General features: G+C 41.0%; 1 protein-coding gene across 10 annotated transcripts in view; it reads left to right on the top strand.

Moving 5' to 3' along the window:
- The first annotated feature begins 227 nt into the window (after nucleotides 1–227).
- The window catches only part of KIF21A (kinesin family member 21A), an 87,818-nt gene continuing 66,524 nt past the window's right edge, over nucleotides 228–21,521 (top strand). For 4 of the 10 annotated variants that reach the window (XM_017811468.1, XM_017811465.1, XM_017811470.1 and 1 more), the window contains exon 1: nucleotides 229–459. In XM_017811468.1, the coding sequence (XP_017666957.1) occupies nucleotides 416–459 (44 nt within the window). In that variant the 5' untranslated portion in view covers nucleotides 229–415. Of the gene's footprint in view, nucleotides 460–21,521 lie in introns of all 10 variants that reach the window. The other 6 variants (XM_017811469.1, XM_017811472.1, XM_017811471.1 and 3 more) reach the window with 3 other exon arrangements.

Genomic DNA, 21,521 nt, shown 5'->3' with positions numbered 1-21,521 from the left:
TGCGCAGGGCCGTGTGTCCGCGTGTCGCCGGGCCCCCGGCGCCCGCCGCGGCGGTTGCCCGGGGCGGGGCCCGCTGACGCACTGCGGCTGCAGCGGGCGGAGGAGCCGGAGCCGCCCGCCCGGGTGGCCACTGACCGGGACCGCGACTCGGCCCGCCGGCGGCTGACTGACAGCGCTCCCCGCCCAGCGACTGGGAGGGCCGGGCCGGGAGGGAGGAGGAGGAGGAGGAGCGGCGCGAACCGCTCTGCACTGCCGCGGCTCGCACCTATTCATTCAGTCACCTAAAATGGCTGGAGAGAGGAGGTGGCGGAGCAGGAGGAGGAGGTGAGGGGGCAGCTGCAGCGGTGCCCCCACCTCCTCCGCGGCCCGGCAGCGCTCCCGGCAAGGCTCGCGGCCGTCCCTCGCCCGCGGCACCATGTCGGGCGGCCCGGACGAGAGCTCGGTGCGGGTGGCGGTCAGGTGAGGGCCGGGGTGCGGGTGGCGGTCAGGTGAGGGCCGGGGTGCGGGTGGCGGTCAGGTGAGGGCCGGGGTGCGGGTGGCGGTCAGGTGAGGGCCGGGGTGCGGGTGGCGGTCAGGTGAGGGCCGGGGTGCGGGTGGCGGTCAGGTGAGGGCCGGGGTGCGGGGGGTGACTGTGCCCGTGCCCCCGCGGCGGTGCGGGCTCCCCACCCGCTCAGCGACACCGTCGAGGCACATCTTCCCTGCAGAGAGGGGTCGCCTCGCCTTGGCTGCTCCTGCTGAGGCTCTTTTTTTCCTCGCAGCAGTGGGAAACAGCCAGAGGAGCGGGGGGAAGGACCGCCACCATTCTGAGGTCTTTCTCACTCATTTCTCTCTAATTTTGAGCAGTGACCCTAAAAATATTCCGAGTAATTATAGCTCGGTGTTGCTAGTGCTTACTCATGGAAGCTGGGCAGCCCTTGGACTGTAGCGATGCTGTTTGCATCACGGAGCTTTGCGGGAGTGGATCCTGGCAGGCTGATATTTTTAGAAGGATAAAGGCTTTCATCCCGCGGAGGCTGTGTCTAACCTCACACACTAGAGGGATGAACTCCCATAGGGCTGCTCACAATGCATAGGAATAGGTATACGTAGAAGTCTTAGTGGGAGGGGATCTTAAATAATTTTAAAACATCAGTTAATTCAAATTACTCTTTAATCAGAGATAAAAATCTACTATTCCTCGGAGAACTCTTGTCTCTTGTCGGTTTTCTATGTGAAAATGCTGTTTTATTGTTTGAAGAACTTCCAGATTAGCCCACAGATGCCTTAATTTTCAAGATGTCTTTACATGATTCAAACATGAGGAGAAACATATATGTGTGTGTATATATCTGTGTCTATTTATGTATATGTATGTCAATATTTGGGGCTTAATTGTGATACTGAATGTTGATTTATGTCTTTACTTTTAAAAAGTTTCTTTATGTTATATGCTGGCACACTTGGAATATTATACCACAAGAAATCAGACTTTAGGGGAAGGTCTGTTTTTTCCAATGGGTCTTTGGAACCATTTCATACATCTTACCTTAGAGACTTCAAGGGTTGTTCAGGAAGACCAAAGAGTGGTGGTTTTGTTTTCTTTCTTTTTTTTTTTTTTTTCCCCGAAGGATGTAGAAATAAGTGATGTTACTGTGTGCTATGGTTGGTACTCGTGTGTAGGGGGAACGGTGCAATAACACTTTCAGTAAATAGAGGAACACCGCCCCTGCATGATAACATGGGGAGTATGCTGCAGTTGGTCATTAAAGTCTGATTGCAGTAGCATTTTTCTATGGAGAGAGATGCTTTTGTGAGTAGTATCTGTTGAAGCATTTTTCACATGATGTACAGGGAGGTATTATTCCAAAGCATAATTAAGTTGTATTTTTAAAAAGGAAAATATGAGATAGGTGTGAACCTGAAAACAGGGTGTGTTACAGGTTTACAGACTGCTCTGTTGTTTGAAGAAAATATTAAATATGTTCTGAGCCAAGAGAAATAGTGATGTAGAAGTTAATTTACAAATACAGAAAGTTGTTGCAGCCTGGAATTAAAAACCTACTGGTAGAAGTATTTTTATAGTTGTGTGTGATGATTAGAAATAATATATGCCAAACAATTGGTAGAAGTGAATTAAAATCACGCAGCTGTAACTCTTGATAACAAATCTCTAATGTTACAAGGTGTATTTCTGCACTATAATTGTCTAACTAACATCTTGTGTCTGAGTGCAGTTTGCTAGTAATAAAGAATTGCATCTTTCCTCTTGTCTGCTTTCTTCCTTTTGGCAGATTAACTATTCATGCACAAGATTTCTCCCTCTCTGTTTAGCAATCATGAACAAAAGCATGCGCAATTATTTTTTTTTTCCCACCAGTAGCTCTTTATAGATGGTTTTATTTTTTTTTCTGATTGTGTATTTTGTACAGTCCTGTAATTCAACTGATTTTGCAGCTCACTATGTATTGGTGCCATGCTGTACCATGCATTATGAATATTACATTATGTTTTCTTGTTGGTTTTGTTCTTCAGTTCTTTCTGGCAACTTGAGCTTAGTTCAGTGATGATCTCTGCTGTTGTGATGAATTAGTCGTTGTGTTTTGTATGTATTTTTCCTGAACAAGGCTTGCTCTACTGCTGGACCAGCTTTTAGTTTGCAACCCTCGTGTTTGCAAGATACTGCAAAGGCAGATTGCACTGAGTTTAGTATGAAGATGAATTTGCTTAAACTTTAAACACGGGTTATAGAATAGACATCTGAAATTAGCAAATTGTTTTTCCAGAACCTGATTATCTCACCTAATTGTATACAACAGGGTTCAAAAATACTTCATTCTTTCCAATTAGCACCACCTTTAAGCTATCATCTTGTATGCTAATTGCTCCCCATTTTCTTCAGTGTAATAATGGGTTTGTGACTGATGAGCTAAATACTCCGGTTTAGTGAAGCATGAAAGCTGAAAATAGTTTGGCAGATAATCCAGTAACTAATGTTAAATTCCCCAATTAAGAAAACATTTCTTTCTCTATTGTCACCCACCACTGAAAGACATGTGGGCTTAGTTTTGATGATGGTGTGCAACTTCAACAAAGAACTTTGCTCTCTGTGTGACTGTGTAATGTCTGCTTTCAGATACAGAGAGCCCCCACGATAGTTATCTAATCAAATGACTGTTTTCTTTCTTTTAAATGTGAAAAAATATCCTTTTTGTAAATCTGAAATAGCTGTCTTTTGCAAGTGTCTTTTCATATGAAAAGTAACTTTTGACAAGGCTATGAAATAGTATCAACATCATAGGAAACTGTTTCAAGTTCAGAAAAATATGTAGATTATAGTTTCTAATTCTTGCCTGTCTTGCCACTTGGGTGATGTCCGCAGTGAATATGCAGCATGTAGGCTGCTGGCATGTTGGGTAGATGAAGTTCTCACCTAAGATTTAGATCCCCACCAGCCAGTGGTCTGTGTCTGTTACTGAGTTTTAGAGTCCTTGTGCTACCTGAGGAAGGGACTGGATGGGGTCACGGCAGTCAAAGGTGCACTTGCTTTTACCCTTTAACCAACTAGACCTGAGCTGGGTTTCAGGAACTGAAATGGCTCCAACAGTTACTGCCTATCCTTGCCCCATGTGGCTTGGAGCCATAGGGTTAGGATGTCCTAGGGGTGCTAATCTAAGAAGACAAGAAAGTTGGATTTCAGTCCTTTGGATACATGCTGAAAAAGGGAACTTTTGGAGAACAATAATGTTTGGATAGAGCTAACCAGAAGCCTTGCATGGAGCACTACTATCTGATAAAGCATGGAAGTATGTCTGTTATGTCTTCTCCATAACAGGATCCAGATAATAATGTAGAACATTGAAGGAAACTGCCTTCTAGTCCTCCAAAGGCAAAAGATGGCCTTGATCCACTTTGAGGCAGTGGAGGTGCCAGATGTATAGATAATAAGCTTCAGTGTTGATTTGTTTGAGATGCTGTGTTAAAACAGAAGAAGAAATAATGAAGTACAATGTGAAAAGATGAATAGCTGTGAAAGCTGACCAGTAGTCAAGAGGAGACGATTGCTTCAACATGCTTGTGTGACACCTCAGATGGAGTGGACATTAAAGGACACAAAATACTAGCTGATGAAATGAAGAGCTTTGGCATTGATTGTGTTCTTGTGAAAGACGGAGCCCAGGTGAAACTGTGTTGATGGGCAGAACACAAAGAACCAGGGGAGAGAGAAGTTTTAGGGGATGATGTTTTATAGTCGAGTATGTTTAATTAACATCAGTAAAGAACAGTTGTGAAAGTTCCCTCTTTTCATCATCCTTGGTATGTCTCTCCATGTGCCTTCTTCCCTACTTTAGCAAGAGTACTTCACTGCTACTGCTTCGTGTGCTTTGTGTTTCATCCCTCAAACGAGGAAGGGGAGTGTTGCTACTGTCCTCACTTGGGTAGAGAGGCTCTGAGATCCAGCCACCCACTGCCTTGAATTGTCTAAAAAGTTCCCTTTTCATACCCACCCTGGGTGCCTGCCACATGCTGTGACACTGCTTCACAAAGGTGAAATGGCGTTTGCCAAGTGTGGAAATTATGTGTGCAAAATGTAATGGAACTACTGCTAAATTTTTTTAATAACAGGTGCAGCTGATGAATTGAAACCACCCAGCCTCTGTTTCTGGTGTTCCAAAAGGGAGATGAAGTATGCTAGAAAAACATATTGATTACTAATGCAATTTAGGAGTGGAGGTTTTTTGCAACTAATCAAGCTGATTGTGGCAGGACATAAGGATATAGTGTTGACTTTTGATTAGGCAAATGGGATATGTTCATCACTTGTAACCTTAGCTTTCCACTGCAAAGCTTTGTTATGGGAATGCAGGATTTCCTTTCATACCCCCAGTTCTTGAACTGTGTGATCAGTTAGACATAGTTGTTGGTTTTTTTCTCCTTTGTTAGTTTCTGTGTGTTTTTCTTCTCTCCATATGGAATCTGCTGTTTGTTGTTGTCTTGCCTCCCTCTACCTTTTCAAATTTGCATTCTTCTTTTTAAGGATTTTCTTCTAATAGTTTTTATACTGAAGTTTTCCTATGTCTTAGATCTGGCTATTGTTAAATACACTAGGAAGGAAGCAGCTGAGTGGAAGGAACCTGTCTTTGACAGGTGTGTTTTAAGGCACTTTGATGGCAGCTGAGATTGATTTTCTTTCTTGGGCTGCTCTTTTGCAAACAGTTACAGCTGTGTTTAAGCTTCCCTCCATGAATGGCTCCTCAAATGTCAGATGAATGAACATGTATGCTGTGGTATATATTATAAGCTCTGGAGGGCAGATACTCATTTCATGCTTCCGATACAGTGCTAAGCATTCTCATAAATCATTCTGTAACTAGATAAGCAACAACAGTAGCCTACAGTACTGTCCACTGGCTCCTTAAAATGAACCAAAGTTTTCCTTTTAATAGACAGTAATTACTACCTATCTGTGGTCATGTGAAGCTGGGACAGTTTTTTGGGGAAAATATCTCAAAGTAACTGTGTTAACAAAGTTCAGCAGTCTATAAGTATGCAAGCATGCCCCATCAAAGAAAAGAAAATTATCAACAGCATTAAATAGTAAGGTGTTGGAAAATAAGTCTTTTGCACAGAGTCTGTTAAGGGAAAAGTACAAAAGAGATCTTGTTTTTGGAAAGCTCGAGTTGCATATCTTTTTGTTAGTTTTGGTGTTTTTCTTTACTCCCTGACTTAAACAAACATTCCCTTGTCCTTCACTGAAACTTTACTCCATCTGTATGTTTTGCATTTTAGCCGAAAAAAAGACACGGCACCATCTGCTGCTGAATTAATTCTGGTTTCATAATATCTAGCTTGATCATCCGTTACTGGTATTGCTTGGGGCAGGCTGAAATCTGTCATCTTGCTTTCTAGGAAATAAACTTTCCACCACTCCTGTTGTAAACACAAATTCATTCTTTGATGGAGGGGAAAGAAATCCTACTTGGGCCTTGTGTCTTGAATTTAGGAAGAAGAAAAAGTAGTGAGTGGTGTACATGGGTGGTCTGTTCATGCTTGCGGGTGAATTATATTTTTAACTTGCCACTTCCCAAAGTTTGTAGAAGACTTGGGAGTTTACTTTGCTTTGAAAATCCATTGAGTTAGTCACCAATTTCCATTTAATAGTGTTGTCTTTGCTACTTACGATCTGTGACAAGTTAGGATTTATATTGTTGGTCTAGGCATGCCTTTATTACTGAACTCAAGGCTTCGTATTTTCAGGTTTACTGTGTGACTTCTGTAAATTCTTCTACAGTAGTTGAATGACCCTTATGCTTGGGATCAAGGGAGGCTTGCTCCTTCCCTCTGCTTTCCCTTGATTTGCTTTAAGTGTTTTATAGATTGCCCTTGCTGCCCACTCAGAGATGGCTGCTGCAATTCTTTCTTTAATGTTCTGTTGCCTGATTAGTGCTGGGGAAATAAAGACATTTTAAGTTTTTAGGTGCCTTTTTTTTTTTTTCCTAAAGAAAATATTCAGTATTCTGCTGTATCTGTGGCTGCCAGAGTAGAGAATTTTTTGTTATGCTAATATTATTTCCATGTAAAATACTTGTGCAAAGTTAAGTGTCATTTGACCTGGTGAACAAGGAAGTTTAATTAGAAATCAAACCTGATCTGAACAAGTCTAACAAGAGTAACTGCATGAGCTGTGCCTTTTTCTTTGCTTGTGCTCTTTCTCTTCTCTTAAATTGTTTTAAATTTTGTTCATTTTCTTCCTACCCTTCCTTGGTTTTTTTGTAGTTTTCAATGTTTATTTCCACTTTTCCTTGGTGAAATATATCTGCTCCTGTGTAACTACGGGGAGAAATGCTGCCTTATTTTTCAAAAATGGTCTTGTTTGATGTGTTTACTATAGCAACAAGATACAAATGCAGAATAGTAAAAAGATTTTAAGGTCAGTGTCACACTGAGTTTGATGCATAGAGAAGCAAAATGTTCAACAGGTATTTTAATATGTGAAAAACTGATTATTCAGAGCTTATGATTGATTAGCATAAAATATTTCCTGAATAGACTCTGAATGGAAATTAGGAGTGAGTACCATCTGGTCCTTTATTCTAGTTAGTGTCCTCAACAGATTTGGCAATGTTGGCCACTGCTGGAATAATTAATTTTTGTGTAGAGAACTTTTTTCTTTTTAAATCAGCTGACAAATGCTTGGCTTGCTGTTTGGGACAATGCACCCTTTAAGCATCTTTACATCTTTAAGTCTGCTTAACAAAAATGAATGACTTATCCCTTCATCTTGTTTACTCTAGAGCTTCAACACAGAAAACTGAGAGCAACAAGACCTTAGTAAAAGGTTATTATATGATTGTTCTATTATACACAATGATTTATATGCATTCAAGTGGAATAGTGCACTTCCATTGTTGGCTTTAAAAATGGATTAAAGGATTTGTTGTTTGGGTAAATCTTAGTGTCTAACTGGTGGTTCTTGCATTTGTGCTGCTGTAGGAACTCTGCATAGTTCTGTTGGTTAGCAAGTATCTAACTCTTTGCAGGACATTTTAGATATAATTTTTCCATACTAGCTCTTAAATACTCCAGGTTTCTTGAAATCTTTTCCCTTGTACACTGTAACTTTGAAGGATACTTATTTTTGCTTTCGTCTACATTCAGCATAATTGATCCTTTAAAAACATGAATAAAACAGTATTTTCAAGGTGAATAAGAGTTAAAAGACTGTAGCATGCTATAGCATTAGGGTTCAGCTACCAGAGCTGAACACAGGGAACGTTATCAGTAATAGGACTAGACAGAAAATGTTTCCCTTTTGTGAGACATCTCAAAGTCTGACACTTATCTTTTCTTCTGTGTTCCCTTTTGATAATGGAAGAATTTGATCAAAGAGGCTTCTCTGTTTACTGGGTCTAATCTTGTCTGGAGCCTTGGAAAAAAGTATTCCACATCTTGAGTCAATTGTCCAACCCCTTAGTTACTGTCTTTAAGCTGTGTATTTTTTCATTGACTGTTTTTTCCTTCCATTTATAATCATGTTAGTTGTGTTTTGCTTAATACTGCTAAGACAAATTTAAGGAGACTTATTAAGCTGAAAAGCTACATAGCCATGGAGCATTAATGTCAGTCAAGAGACTGTGTTAAATATGGGACTTGTTAGTAGTGTTGCTTAAGAAGTTGTGCAAATCATCAGTAATAGGTTAAAACACAAAAGAAAAGAACATCTTCTAGAAATATATTGCAAAAAATGAAATACAGTCTTGCATAATTGTGGGGTCACTGGCAGGATTGCTAAGAAATGTCCCATGTACAATATAGCCCTTAGGATTGCGTAGAATGGAGAAAGTGGCTTATCTGGGTTCCTTTGAAGCATTTGGTGAGAGGTTGCACGTGAGACTTCTTGGAATAAAGTGATTGGAAGGTAGACTGACTTAAGTAAGATGTGTGTTTATATAATTTATTCAAAATACTGAAAATTGAGAAGTTACTTTTCTAATTAACTTTGCTTTTCCAAGTCAGTAATCCTTAGCATTCATTTTGTTGGACATTTCTTTTCTTTGGCATGGGACTAATTGAGAGATGAGTCCCGAGACCTTTTGTGTCATTCCAAGTAGCTCATTATCCCAAGGTCTTAGAGTTGTTAATCTCTCTCTCAGTAGTATTGATTTGCCAGCTGCAGCTGTGCCTCTTAGTTTGTGCTTGATTCTGCCATAGGACACAATCTCTGTGCGTCCCCATCTCCGCCCTTATGAGAATATGAGAGGGGTATGAGTGTAAGTAGTGAGCTGGTTTTTTTTAATGTTCTTTTCCTGCTTTTACCTCCCCATGGTCCACTGGCACTTTGTTTATTGTCATCTTAGAATTATGTCATAAGGTCCTCAGGCCGAAGATGTAGCATCAAAGTAAACACTTACGATATAAATAATACACGGAATAATATCATGAGAAAAGCAACTGCTACTAAAACATCTGAGTTAGTCACTGAAAAGTCTTACAATTAAAAATTCTATATGTTTCTCCCTCTCCCCATCATTTGTTTCTGTGAAGGGGAAAAGGAATTATGCCTCTACCGAACACTTTGATCTCCAGGAAATAGCTGACTGCTCATTTTTTTTTACCTGCTAAGCAAACATTGCTTTAGTTGTCACTCTACATAAGTTGTCCAGGTAAAGTTTATTTTGCTCCCTAGTCTCAAATACATTCTTTTTGAAGTCTGATCTTTAATTTTAAGTACATGTGAAATAATTATTTTTAGACTCTGTCTCTGTAATGTGATGCCTTTTGAATTTTTCTTTAAGAAGTATTATCTATACACATTACTTTGCAGGCTAAGGATGTTGATACCATTTAAACTTCTGTATTTTCCTATTATGTAAATTATATTGTGCCTGTGAGTTACTGGTATATTTGGGAAAGGTTGTTGTGAGCAAACTGAAATGCATTGAAAACCAGAAAAATATTTTCATATTGGGTTAAGGGCAATTAAATATCTGAATGTATATTTTCTAGATGTGATCAAAAAGAGAAGGATTTTACTTGTGTTTGAAGAGGCAGTAGATCAGAGAGGAGGCCACCTGTTCAATCTATATCACTTAGAGCACAGCTTATGCTTCTGTCTAATCTGATCAGTCAGTCCATCACTCAGGAACAATAAAATTGCCAATCTGATCTTCATTTGCAGAACTCTGAGTTCAGCAAAAGTGGATTGGTGTTCAGTAAACTCTAAAAATGAGATGTGAGATAGGGCTGAATTGATATTTGCAAGTAAACTATTTGGGATTTAAACATCTGTATAATTAAATGTACTTTTTTCTTTTTTTGTACTCCTAAAAGCTTCAGACTTTCAGACTTTAGGGTTTTGTTGTGATTGTTGTTATGGTGTGATGGGGTTTTTTGGTTTGGTTTTTTTTGTTTGGGTGGTTGGTTCATTGGTTTTATTTTTTGTTGATGTCTTTTTTGTTTGTTTGTTTTTTTATTTCTTTTTCTTCCCCACACAATCCTCAAAGTGATCTGCATTGGCTGGTCAACCCACTGCCTTGGCTCTGCATTTTGAAATATAGCTGTAGATCTGTTTCATTATCATCGTTAGCAAAGCTTTTAGGAACAGATGGACTTTTCCGTGTTCTCTAAATGTCAACAAATAAAGCTTTGGTAGGCCCCAAAAAGGAATCATAGAATTGTCAAGGCTGGAAAAGACCTCCAAGAAACACTGTACAGCTGAGAGCTTCAGATGAAAGTGCCTCATTCTGTGCTTGCAGCCCTAAAAGCAGTGCTTCTGTTAATTTTTGAACTCTGACTGCTGAGTGCAGAGATGCCTCTTTGGGAGGAGGAAAATGGTGTTGGATAAAATGGTGTTGACCTACATCTTGGTTGCTACTTGACTGAACACAAAGGGCTGGTGCACTGTCTGCTGCTATTGTAGGCAAGTGTTCAAGTGATCATGAATAATGTGTGAATATTAAGTATGAAACAGCAGTGTTGTAGCAAAAGAGGAAAATTAGTGTAATAGAAATTGGAGACCTTATGGAAAGTACAAAGAAATCCATACACTTTGTTCAGTACTGCTGATATCTAGTGTTAGGTTTTGGGTCCTCCTGTTGAAGAAAAATATGGACTAACTGAGGGGGATTGAAAAGAGAAGGGAAATGACTGCCTAGAAAACACGACCACTTCCATAGTGAGATATGAGGAGGGAAGATTGGTAAGAGACTTGTACTGAAATATGTAGAGTCAAATATGGAGTAGAAGGGAATAAAATGTTCTTCATGCTCAAGGTGAGATCTATAAAAAGTAGTAGATCTATTGTAAGAATGTATGTCCTGGAATGATTCTGGAGAGACAGAATTGCCCATATGGGAGACTTCTAAAAGCAGTTCAAACTGATAACTGCCAGGAACGTTTTGGATCGAGTTAATGGCACCTTGGTCCAGAAAGGTAGAGTGGGTAAATAAACTCTGACCCTCTCAGTGTTTTTTCCACCCCAATTGTCTGTGAAGCTGCATGTTGAGTGCCAGGACCTGAATTCAGCACAATCGAGTGATGCCATTCAAATGTCAGAGTGTGTTCACAGAGGTGTGACGGTGTCCTCATGAACAGTAAAGCCTTATGGCTTTGGAAGGGTAAGCTTAGATTAATCCAAGTTTGAAGTGACCTCAAGAGGTCATCTGATCCAACCTCCCACTCAAAACATGGCTAAAACTAAATTCAGGTGAGATTTCACAGGGCTCTATCAATTTAGATCTTGGAAAAACCTCTGAGGATGGAAATTCCCCGGTGTCTCTGGGCAACCAGTACTTGACTGTCCTAATGTTTGATGGTCAAATTCTTTTCCTTATGCCAGGCTGGGAAATTTCGTGCTTTGTTTTATGATCAGTGCCTCTTGTCCTCCCAGTGTGAACCTCAGATAGGAACTTGGGCCTGTTATCTTTGTAACCTTCTGTTCTATATTGGGAGAGAGCAGACAAGGCCTAAAAGCCCTGAACATATTGAAGAACTCTGTGCCTATGATCTGTTGGAAAAGCGAGATACAGGGGACACCTTCAGCAAAGGAGGTGCAGCCTCTTCTCCATGTAAGGTCAAAGATGATAGACAGGATTCTTGAGGGACTGACAGTCATCCAGTAGTGCTGGTGATGCGGCTGCTATTAGGAGGTAATGTGTTGTAAGCATACACAGTGTGAAGTACTGGCGGCTTTAGTTTGTTTGTGTGGTATCTATAATTCTGTTCTAAAGTCTGTACATTCACCTCATATGATCCTCCCCTACTTGTTTTGAAGACTCTTTCATCGTAAATGTTATGTTGCTGCTGTGAAGGCATTTGGAGTGTGATTCAGTTATTGATAAGTCTGCTTTCCTCTTCTCCCAGGAATATGTGGTGCTCACCTTCTGCTTGCATTTTCTTTGCCACAGTTCAAGCTTACTTATTATTTTGACCAAGCTGACTAATAAGAATAATTAATCTCCATCACTGTTTAATGTTTCTTTGCTTTTCAGATGTACTCTCCTCAGCCATCTTGTAGAATAATCGTGTCTCTTTCTCTGTCTCCTGCTGTTCATGTTTCATTCTTTCAGTTCTTCTGGCTTGTTCAGACAGTATCTTCTATATGGCAGAAAGAAATGCGTACAATAGTCAGTGGTTCATCACATGAAGCATGTGATAATCTTGTGAATACAACCCAAAAGCATCAGTTACTTACCTTGGAGTGGTTTCTTAAGACTCTTTGGAAATTAATTGTAATTTGTGCATTATCTGTTTTTGTCTTGTTTATGACAAATGGGTTTTTTTAACTTGCTTTATTTCTTTAGATTTGTGTATTCATAAAAATGGATGTGGAGCACTGGGCAAAGTTAACATTTAGCTTGGTTTGCATTTTTTGTATTGTTGGATGTCTGCCTAGTATCTGTAAGAGTTGTCTGGTTGAAGTTCAATCTTTTTAAAAGAGAGAAATGTATTGGTAGACTGAATGAAATGCTTCAAAGCTCATATGTGTCTCTCTTGAATTTATATACTTTTGTTTTCTCAGATTGTAGCTAGGAAATGTTACTAGATGTGTCAAGGAAATATGACTAATTGTGGTCCAGCTGGACAACTGACTGCTCTTTCTATGTATGTATTCTGTAATTTATACATGCAGTTTTCACCATAAGATTAAACTTTTGTGCTAGGCTATATGTCTATCCAAGGAATATCCAGTGGGGCAGAATGCTTGTCATCTACGGCACTGTCGTAGTGATAATTGCTCTCCTGTTTTGCCACCTCCTTAGTAAAGAGGGGGATTGTCACTCCAGCACAGCAAATGTGTGTGAGGTCCTCTCCTTTGCTCACAAGTTACTTGAATTGGCATCATGTTTTTTTTCGCATTGTGGTAATAAAAAAATAAAATGTAGGAGATACTTTCATGTTCAAGGGGTCTCTCTCTGCTGCAGGTGTTACTGGGAATCCTCTGGATATACTTTGACACGTAAGGGTGGGTGTTGCCATATACCTTATGTATGTAAGGGTGGGTGTTGCCATATACCTTATGTATGTGTCCTTGCTTCTGTGTGCCAGTGTGAGCAAATGCCTAGTTAGGGCACCCTGGCCCCCTCACTTCCAAGATTGGAAATAATTAAATAATCTTTGTGACTTGTTTTAGGTATTGGCCTTCAGTACAGGGTTAAGCTACAAAGACGTAGACATCTGCTGCTGTTTATAGGGTCAGCTCTGGTGTTGGAGTAACAATGACCCCATGGGGAGGCTCCTATTGCTTATTGATCTAGGTACAATTGGAGCACAAAGGTATGGTATATCTTCAATTACTTTGGACATAGCTGAAAAGTTTTGTTTCCTAAAGAAATGGACATTCAGAGTTCTACCTTTCTTCCTTCAGAGCTAGGCAGGGATGATGAGAGGGTGTAGAGCCTTTTCAGTTTTATTGGACTTTTCAGTTTTATTGTGAAGTCTGAAAGGTTCAAAGACAGCCGGGGATTTTTTTCTTTTCTTCTAATCTGTAAGTCTTTCTGGATATTCTTATGGTGTGCATTGCATATTGGACTTTCTCAGTTCAGTGTGCTTGTGAAAACAAACAAAAATCAGAAGAGCTACACAACGACCTCTTATGTGGGGTGTAGAGTTTTGTCTTTTTAAAAGGAAAAGCTATTTTTGGCCATTTTTTTCTCACTTGAGTCCTGGTGTAGTTTGTTTAAATTGTTAGCTAGGATAGGTAAGAAAGGACTACACTTATCAGATTTCATTGCAATGTTTTTGGTGTTTTCTTTCTTTTGTTTGTTTGTTTCATTTTGCTTTTTTATTTTCTTTTTTTTAAAGGAAAAAAAAAGCCACGGTTCCAGCAAGAATTGCTAGAGGTACTGAAGCTAGCAGTTTCTTCTGTCAGCAAGTTTTAGGTGGAGTGTCACTGCTGGACTGTTTTTCAGCTGCTGGGTCTTTGTGTTACTCCATTTTTGCTGTTGTTGCAAGGCCCTTCTGCCAACAGTGCTGCTGTAGATTAAACAACTTAATGCGTTGCAATGGCTGCCTGGGAACAGAGGGCTTAAGTCTTGTTACTCTGAGCTGAAAACTGTATGTGGTAGCTCCAGATCAGGATGGTGATGGGTAATACAGGAAAAACACAAGAGATTGTGTACAGGTTTTTTTATTCGTTCTGACACTGATCTGACGTATTGTGTAACACCAGTCAGCCGGATTTGATTGAGAATCCATTTATGTGTTTAGTTATAAACATGATTGTGTTTGAAGTGAAACCAGTCCTGGTGTCCTCTAATTTGTGCTAGGCAATCCTGCTCCCTGTCCTGAGTTTTTCTCACTTCACTAGTTTCAATTTGCCTTGATTCCGTTCTTCAGCCACTGGTTCTTTGTTCAGTGGTCTAGAAATGGTTAACTCTAGGAAGCAGAGTTGGGAAATAAGCTATTTGTAGTTTCCTATGGGCCTTGCTAATTATTCATGTGATAGGGCTTATGTAAGGGCAAGGGCTGCATTGCAGTTGCACTTCATTTGATGACAAAGTTCTGTATTTCTGTGTAAACAAAATCTGTTGATAAGGCATGGGCAAGCAAAGTCTATAGTTGAAACTAGGGAGAAAACAAACTTTTCTGGGAGGATCTTAAGGTGCTACTACCTGCTTATCTGTCATATTTCTTAAAAAAACCCCAACAACACAAACAAGAACCACCCCCCCATAAAACCCCAACCCTGACAGGATTTTATTAAAAAAAAAAATTTTTTTTAAGACCTTCATTGCTATCTTCCTTGCATTAGCCTTTCTTCAGGTTCAGTGTTGGAAACACTTAAATCATAAAATTAACATTTTCTATAGCATGACTTAGCAAAATATTAACATTTAAAACAGTGCAGACTGTTTTCTCTCTTCACCTTTGACACTGAAATTGTAAAAGCAGACTCTATTAGAAAAAATTAGAAGTACCTGTTTTGGAGAAGTCTGGAAATTCTAGGGAAAAAAGTATTGATCTACTAACACCCTTTTAAGCCCTTGTTTAATACTTGCCAGCAATTTCTTTAGAACACCAGTTAGCTTGAGAAGTTTTGTCTACATATTCAACCTTTTTCTTTCTAAATATATTACCATAGCATATGCTGGAATAAACAGCCCTGTACCTCTTCTCTCCATCCCCCAGATGTTGTCTGTAGTGCTGAAGAAAATTCTTTAAATGGAAACAAGGTTGGCCAAAACACTAGAGCTTTGTTGTTGATGAATTATGGGTTTTTTTTTGTTGTTCCTTTTTTTTTCTTCTTAAGTTTACTGTAAGAGTGGAGGTAGTATGTGGTTGAAGCTGAGTGCAGCCATGGAGTGGAAGTCAGTACAGGTGTGAGAGGCAGCTGTCTGATTCATAGCAATTGGTGATGCAGAGTATGTGGCTTGTGTTAACATCCAGTCTTCTGGCTTGATGGTGCTGGTGAGGAAAACCATCTGAAACAGCCTTAAAGTTATGGACTAATATATAGATATATCTTTCTCTATATAGCTTTTAATAAATGCGTTACCTATTGTGAAAACTTTATATAAGCCTTAGTGTAATACCCTCCCTGGCCTTGAGGCATTACCAGTATGCCATTAACACATTATTTTGTGTGAACTCATAGGTTTCTGTTTCCCAGTGAAGTTCCTTCTTAGCTTCTGGAAAACCTTATATGCACCTCCCTTCATGCACTGTCCTGTTAGGTCTCATTTAAGCTAAAGGAGCTCTTCTCTTATTGGATACTAAGTGCTCCGAGGAAAGAGATAAGTTTAATAAATTTTGTGGCATGGACTGTAGCCATCTCAAATGGTTTTACTGTAGTCCTTATCTGTAAACAGTTACCATGAGCTTAAATTTCTAAGGCAATTTGAAACAGTTTATATATGAATACTTGTTTAGAAAGCATCTGTGCTACCTCCAGTGCATGAGGGACTATGAACTCTGATACAGACAAACCACAGGTAATTTGCATTGATGATTTCTGAGAGCAGCTGGGAAATGCCCGATTTAGAAGTGTCAGGTGCCAAGAAGAGCTGATTTAATTGAGTAAAGACAAAGAAAAGGGTTTTGACCCTGAAGAAGCTTGTCAGGACAGACTTTTCTCTATGTCCCCAAGGAGCTGCAGCCGAGCATTCAGCAGACAGAAATGATCCCAGGATCAGGTGTTGCTGCTTTGTGTGCACTGGCACTGAGGGAGACTGGCAGGGCAGTGCCCAGGCCAGCAGCTGTGCACAGCAGAGGAGGACTGTTCCAGAAATGAAGCCTCCCCTGCCTGTGATGTAAAATGGAGACAGTTGCTTTTAATTTGTGTGAGCTACCCTGCTTCATGATTTATCTTTTTTTTTTTTTTTTTTTTTTTTAAGTGACTTTCCATTAATAGTTTTGGAGTTCTGTTTGGATTTGTAATCAGGGAACCTGAGATCTAATGAGAAATTAAGCCTACTGCTAGGACATGAAATAGAAGGTGCTTAGCCTTGCTGTTAGGCAAGCATAAATAATGGTTGTTTAAAGCAGGTATAAGTAGTAAGGACGTAACTAGTTCTTTCTAGATTTTATTCAGAATGTATGCTGTGAGTCCTGTGCACCTGTCAGTTTACATTGTGGTGCGTTACCAGGGTACACTTGTTTCGTGGACCTGCTCTGTCCTGGAGCTAAAGTTTTGGTGACATATACTGGTATTAATATTAGTGGTAATTCCAAACTATAAGCTTGCTAATGCAGTGAGGTTTGCATGCCAGTACCTATTAACCAGGAGAATGACTATTTTCACACTCAATTTGTTTAGCCTAGCCAACAAGGAGTTCCTACCTGCCCTGGAGTTGGAAGCTAAACTGTTAGAAAATAAAACAGCCTTTTCTGTTTTGTATATTATCAAAAGTCATGGTATTTGTTCTCAGACAGCTGCAAGAGAAGTGTAGGGAACAGAACAAAGGTCTTTATGTAACCTTTGTCGACCTCACCAAGGCTTTTGATACTGTGAGCAGAAAAGGTCTGTGGCAGATTTTGGAACGTTTAGGTTGTCCCCCCAAGCTCCTCAAAATGATCATCTCTCTCCATGAGGATCAGCACGGCCAAGTCAGATATGGCAACACACTTTCTGAGCCCTTTCTAATAAAGAATGGCATGAAACAAGGCTGTGTTTTTGCTCCTACCCTATTCACAGTCTTTTTCAGCATGACGCTCCAAAGGGCCACGGCAGACCTCGAGGATCAGGATGGTATCTACATTCGATATCGTACTGATGGAAGCCTTTTCAACCTAAGGTGACTGAAGGCCCACACCAAGACCTTAAACCATCTTGTCCGGGAGCTGCTTTATGCTGATGACGCCGCCCTTGTCGCCCACACAGAAGCAGCTCTGCAGCGTTTACCATCCTGCTTTGCAGACGCTGCTGAGCTCTTTGGGCTGGAAGTCAGCTTAAAGAAGACAGAAGTTCTCCATCAACCTGCACCTCAGGAAGTCCCCCATCATCCCCCCATCACCCCCCCATCACCATTGGCCAATCAGAGCTCAAATCAGTCCAGCAGTTTAATTACCTCGGTAGCCTCATCTCCTTGGATGGTAAGATTGACGGAGAGATAGACAACAGGTTAGCAAAGGCATACAGTGCTTTTGGAAAATTCCACAAAAGAGTATGGCATAATAAACACTTGAAGAAAAGTACCAAGATCAGTGTTTACAAAGCCATAGTGTTGTCCACTCTCTTATATGGTTCCGAATCATGAGTCATCTACCGCCACCACCTGCAACTCCTAGAACGCTTCCATCAACGCTGCCTCCGCAGAATCCTAAACATCCACTGGTCAGATTATGTGACCAATACATCTGTTCTAGAGCAAGCAGCTGTCACAAGTATTGAGGCCATGTTGCTGAGAACACAGCTGTGATGGGCAGGGCACGTCTCCAGGATGAAGGACCACCGCCTCCCTAAGATCCTGCTTTATGGTGAACTTGCCACCGGCTGCCGCAAGAGAGGAGCCCTGAAGAGAAGATACAAGGACTCCCTGAAACAACATCTCAGCCTTGGTCATATTGATCATCATCACTGGTCTACTCTGGCCTCCAATCGGGAGGCCTGGAGACACACCATCTATAACGCAGCTGTCTCCTTTGACAACGCACGCAGGATCACTCTCAAGGAGAAAAGACAACGCAGAAAGAATCGTGTCTTGCGGAATATACCATCTAAGGAGTCTTTCTGCTGTGCCTTTTGCAATTGGACATATCTATCTTGTATTGGCCTCATTAGCCACCAGCGCGCTTGTAATAAATGTGGATAGAGCCTTCCCAAATCTTCGTTCGCGAAGCCTAGCCATGATGATGATGATTATCAAAAGTGAAGAATATGAAATCAGCCCATACTTTCCTGACGAGGTAGCAGAGCATGCACTTTCACTTTGTTAGGTTTAAGTCTCCAATGATATATTGTAGGGTATTGTAGTCAGTAAGTTATTTGAATAGTTTTAATGAAGAACTAGAAGAAGTGATATGGAAGCATCATATCTAACTGCAGTCAGGTTAAGCATCAGTCAATCAGTTTTTGAATGTTTTCTTCAACTTAAGGCATTCTCTAGTGTATTTCTCCCTCTTTACATAGAGGATGTTCTTCTGTACTGGCAGTGAGAAAATTTAATACCCTAGGCAATGTGGAAGAAGCCAAAGTACCTGCAGCTTTTTTGCCCAATGTAGATATCATTTTCTAAATCAAACAAATAAGAGATGAAAAATTCCAGTTATTAATATACTGTTGTGGGTTGACCCTGGCTGGATGCCAGGTACTCACTAAAGCTGCTCTCACTCCCCTCTGCAAATGGACAGAGGGAAAAAAAAACAGCAAAGGATTCATGAGTTGAGGTAACAGCTGGGAGAGGTCACTTAGTGATCACTATCATGGGCAAAACAGACTCAAAGTGGGGATATTAATTGAATTTCATTACTAACAGGGTCAGAGCAAAAGAGTGAGAAGTAAAATAATTGTAAAAACACCTTCCCCCCCACCCCTCCTTCCTTCCATGTTCTCCCTCCTCCCCCCCCCAGGCGGTGCAGAGAGGTTATGGTCAGTTGTTGTTTCTGCCGCTGCTCAGAGAGAGGAGTCCTTACCCTGCTCCCGTGGGGTCCCTCCCACAGGAGACAGTCCTTGACGGACCTCTCCAGTGTGAGTCCATCCCTAGGGCAGCAGCTCTTCCCAAACTGCTGTCCTGTGGGTCACTCCTCCATGGGGTGCAGTCCTTCCTGAATGAGCTGTACCGACGTGGGTCCCCTACAGGGGCCACAAGTCCTACCCGAGGAAAAACCTCCTCCAGCGCGGGCTCCTCTCTCCACAGGCCACAGGTCTCCAGCAGGACTCTGCTCCATCTTGGGCCTCCCACAGGGTCACAGCCTCCTTCATGCATCCACCTGCTCTAGCATGGGCTCCTCCATGGGCTGCAGGTGGGTCTCTGCACCCTGATGGTCCTCCATGGGAGGGGCACAGCTGCTCCACCATGGTCTGCACCACAGGCCACAGGGGCCACGGCTCCGGCACCTGGAGCACCTCCTGCCCCTCCTTCTGCACTGACCTTGGTGTCTACTTTGTTGTTCACATGTTCTCACTCTGCTCTCCCCTGGCTAGAATTTTTCACTGCGTAACAGCCTTCTGTTCTTAAATATGTTATCACAGAGGCATTACTATTGCTTCTAATTGGCTCGGCCTTGGCCAGCGGCAGGAAGCCCATCCTGGAGCTGGCTGGCATTGGCTCCACCAGATGGGAGAAGCTTCTAGCAGCTTCTAACAGAAGCCACCCCTGTAGCCCATCCCCACTACCAAACCCTAGCCACAGAAACCCACAACATATATTTAGTAGAATATGAAAATGTTTAGAGAAGACTTCAGCCAGAAAGTTCTTTTCCATGCAGGATCCACATTTAGGCACATTTTAGGTCTTCATTTTAAATCCAATTCCCAATTTTCTGCCAGAATTGTTTTATTAAAAAAGCTTTTGATTGTACTGGTTTCTTGTCTTTCTTCAGGGTAATATGTCTATGTATGCTACAGACATAGAACTGGAGGTGTGTAATTGAAGAGATTTGAAGATGAGAAGTTACTACCCTGCACTTACACAGTCCCCTGTGTAGTGTCATGTAAGGCCGTCTGGACTGGATGAAAGGCTGAGCAAGTGAAATGGCAACAGCTCAGCCCCTGCTGCAAGTGTTGTTGCAGTGGAGAGCTCTCTGTCTGCTAGCTTTGGGATGTGAATTTGTGTGTGGAAACTGGCTTTCCTGTGAGGTTCCAGATTCCACTGGATTTCTTGCACAGACGATGTTGAATGAGGCTCAGATATAGCAGTACCAACTCCAAACTTATTCACCAGTCAACTGTGATAAGTTCCATTCTTTTGACTTCCTGTTACTTAAGCTCCATTTATTGCAGCTTTCCACTGGTATTCCATATAAATGCTAAATATTGTCTTGCTCACTAACTTCCAGTTCCTTCTCCACCACATCTGAAAGTCAGCCTGAGTTAGCTGAGGAAAAGATTATGGCTTGTAGATAACTCGAGTTTTGCACCTGGTTGAAACTTCAGGGATTGTTTTTAGAATCAATAATACCGAGAGACTTGCAGACTTCTCAGCTTCGTTGAGGATTGAAGAAGGGAGGAAGGGTGGGAGAGAGTTTGGGGACTGTCAATTTATATTTGCTTGAAATGATCACTTTCAGCAAAAGAGCATCTGGCATCGTACTGAGCAATCAGTTTGGACCATGGCTCAGTGTGGGAAAATGCTACCTACTGACTTCTTAGCATAGTTTCCTGAATTGTCCTGACTTTTAGCTAACTTTTTGAGGTTTTCTTTTAAAGCCAGTAAAGAGCAGCATGGTGGTCAGGTCTTCAGCCTGCAGCTGAATACAGTGTCACTGCATAGGAACGGAAAGATGGAAAAATTATCATTGAAGTTTGATGCTGCTGATGATATAGAGCCTTGCAAATAGAATGAATAGAGAGGAAGAAAAGAATTAAAATTCTTTTTTAAAACATGTAACACTGTGTAGCCAAACCAGAAGGACTGAAGAAAGTGGATGATACTGTTTCTTTCTGGTTTGCAAGTTTAAAAACAGACAGTACTAAATAAAGTACTATTTCTATTTTTCCTTATTCCAGAGCTGGGATTTGCCAGCTCAAAGCTTTCAGTCACTGCTTGAACAGTCTACCTTCTGTTTTGAAACAGAGCAACTTCTGTTCATTAGTAACAGTCAACAATAAATATGAAGAAATTTTCTGCAGTTTGCTTTGGAAGTTGGTGTATCGGGTGTTATGGATACAGTGTGGTTTTTTGTGTTGTTTTTGTTTTTTAACAAGGAGTGGCAGAAAAGTCATACAGTATTTTTTGTTCTAAGAATGTTGCACTGAAATTTAAGAGAGTGAAGGGACTATACAGAGCAGATTATTGAAACACTGTTTTTAATTGTATTGTCCTATTGTGAAGTCTCTGGTTATTTTAGAAGTGTTAGATAAGCAGTCATTTCAGTAATGATTAATGACAACTTGTGATTTTTTTTAACTGATCTGAGCCTCCTGTCCTTTTGTTGTATTATTTAAC

Source organism: Lepidothrix coronata, unplaced genomic scaffold (genome assembly GCF_001604755.1).
Source record: "Lepidothrix coronata isolate B3197 unplaced genomic scaffold, Lepidothrix_coronata-1.0 Scaffold32, whole genome shotgun sequence".
NCBI classification, from domain to species: domain Eukaryota; kingdom Metazoa; phylum Chordata; class Aves; order Passeriformes; family Pipridae; genus Lepidothrix; species Lepidothrix coronata.
The sequence above is the reverse complement of the archived record's forward strand: the minus strand, read 5'-3'. Positions and strand labels throughout refer to the sequence as shown.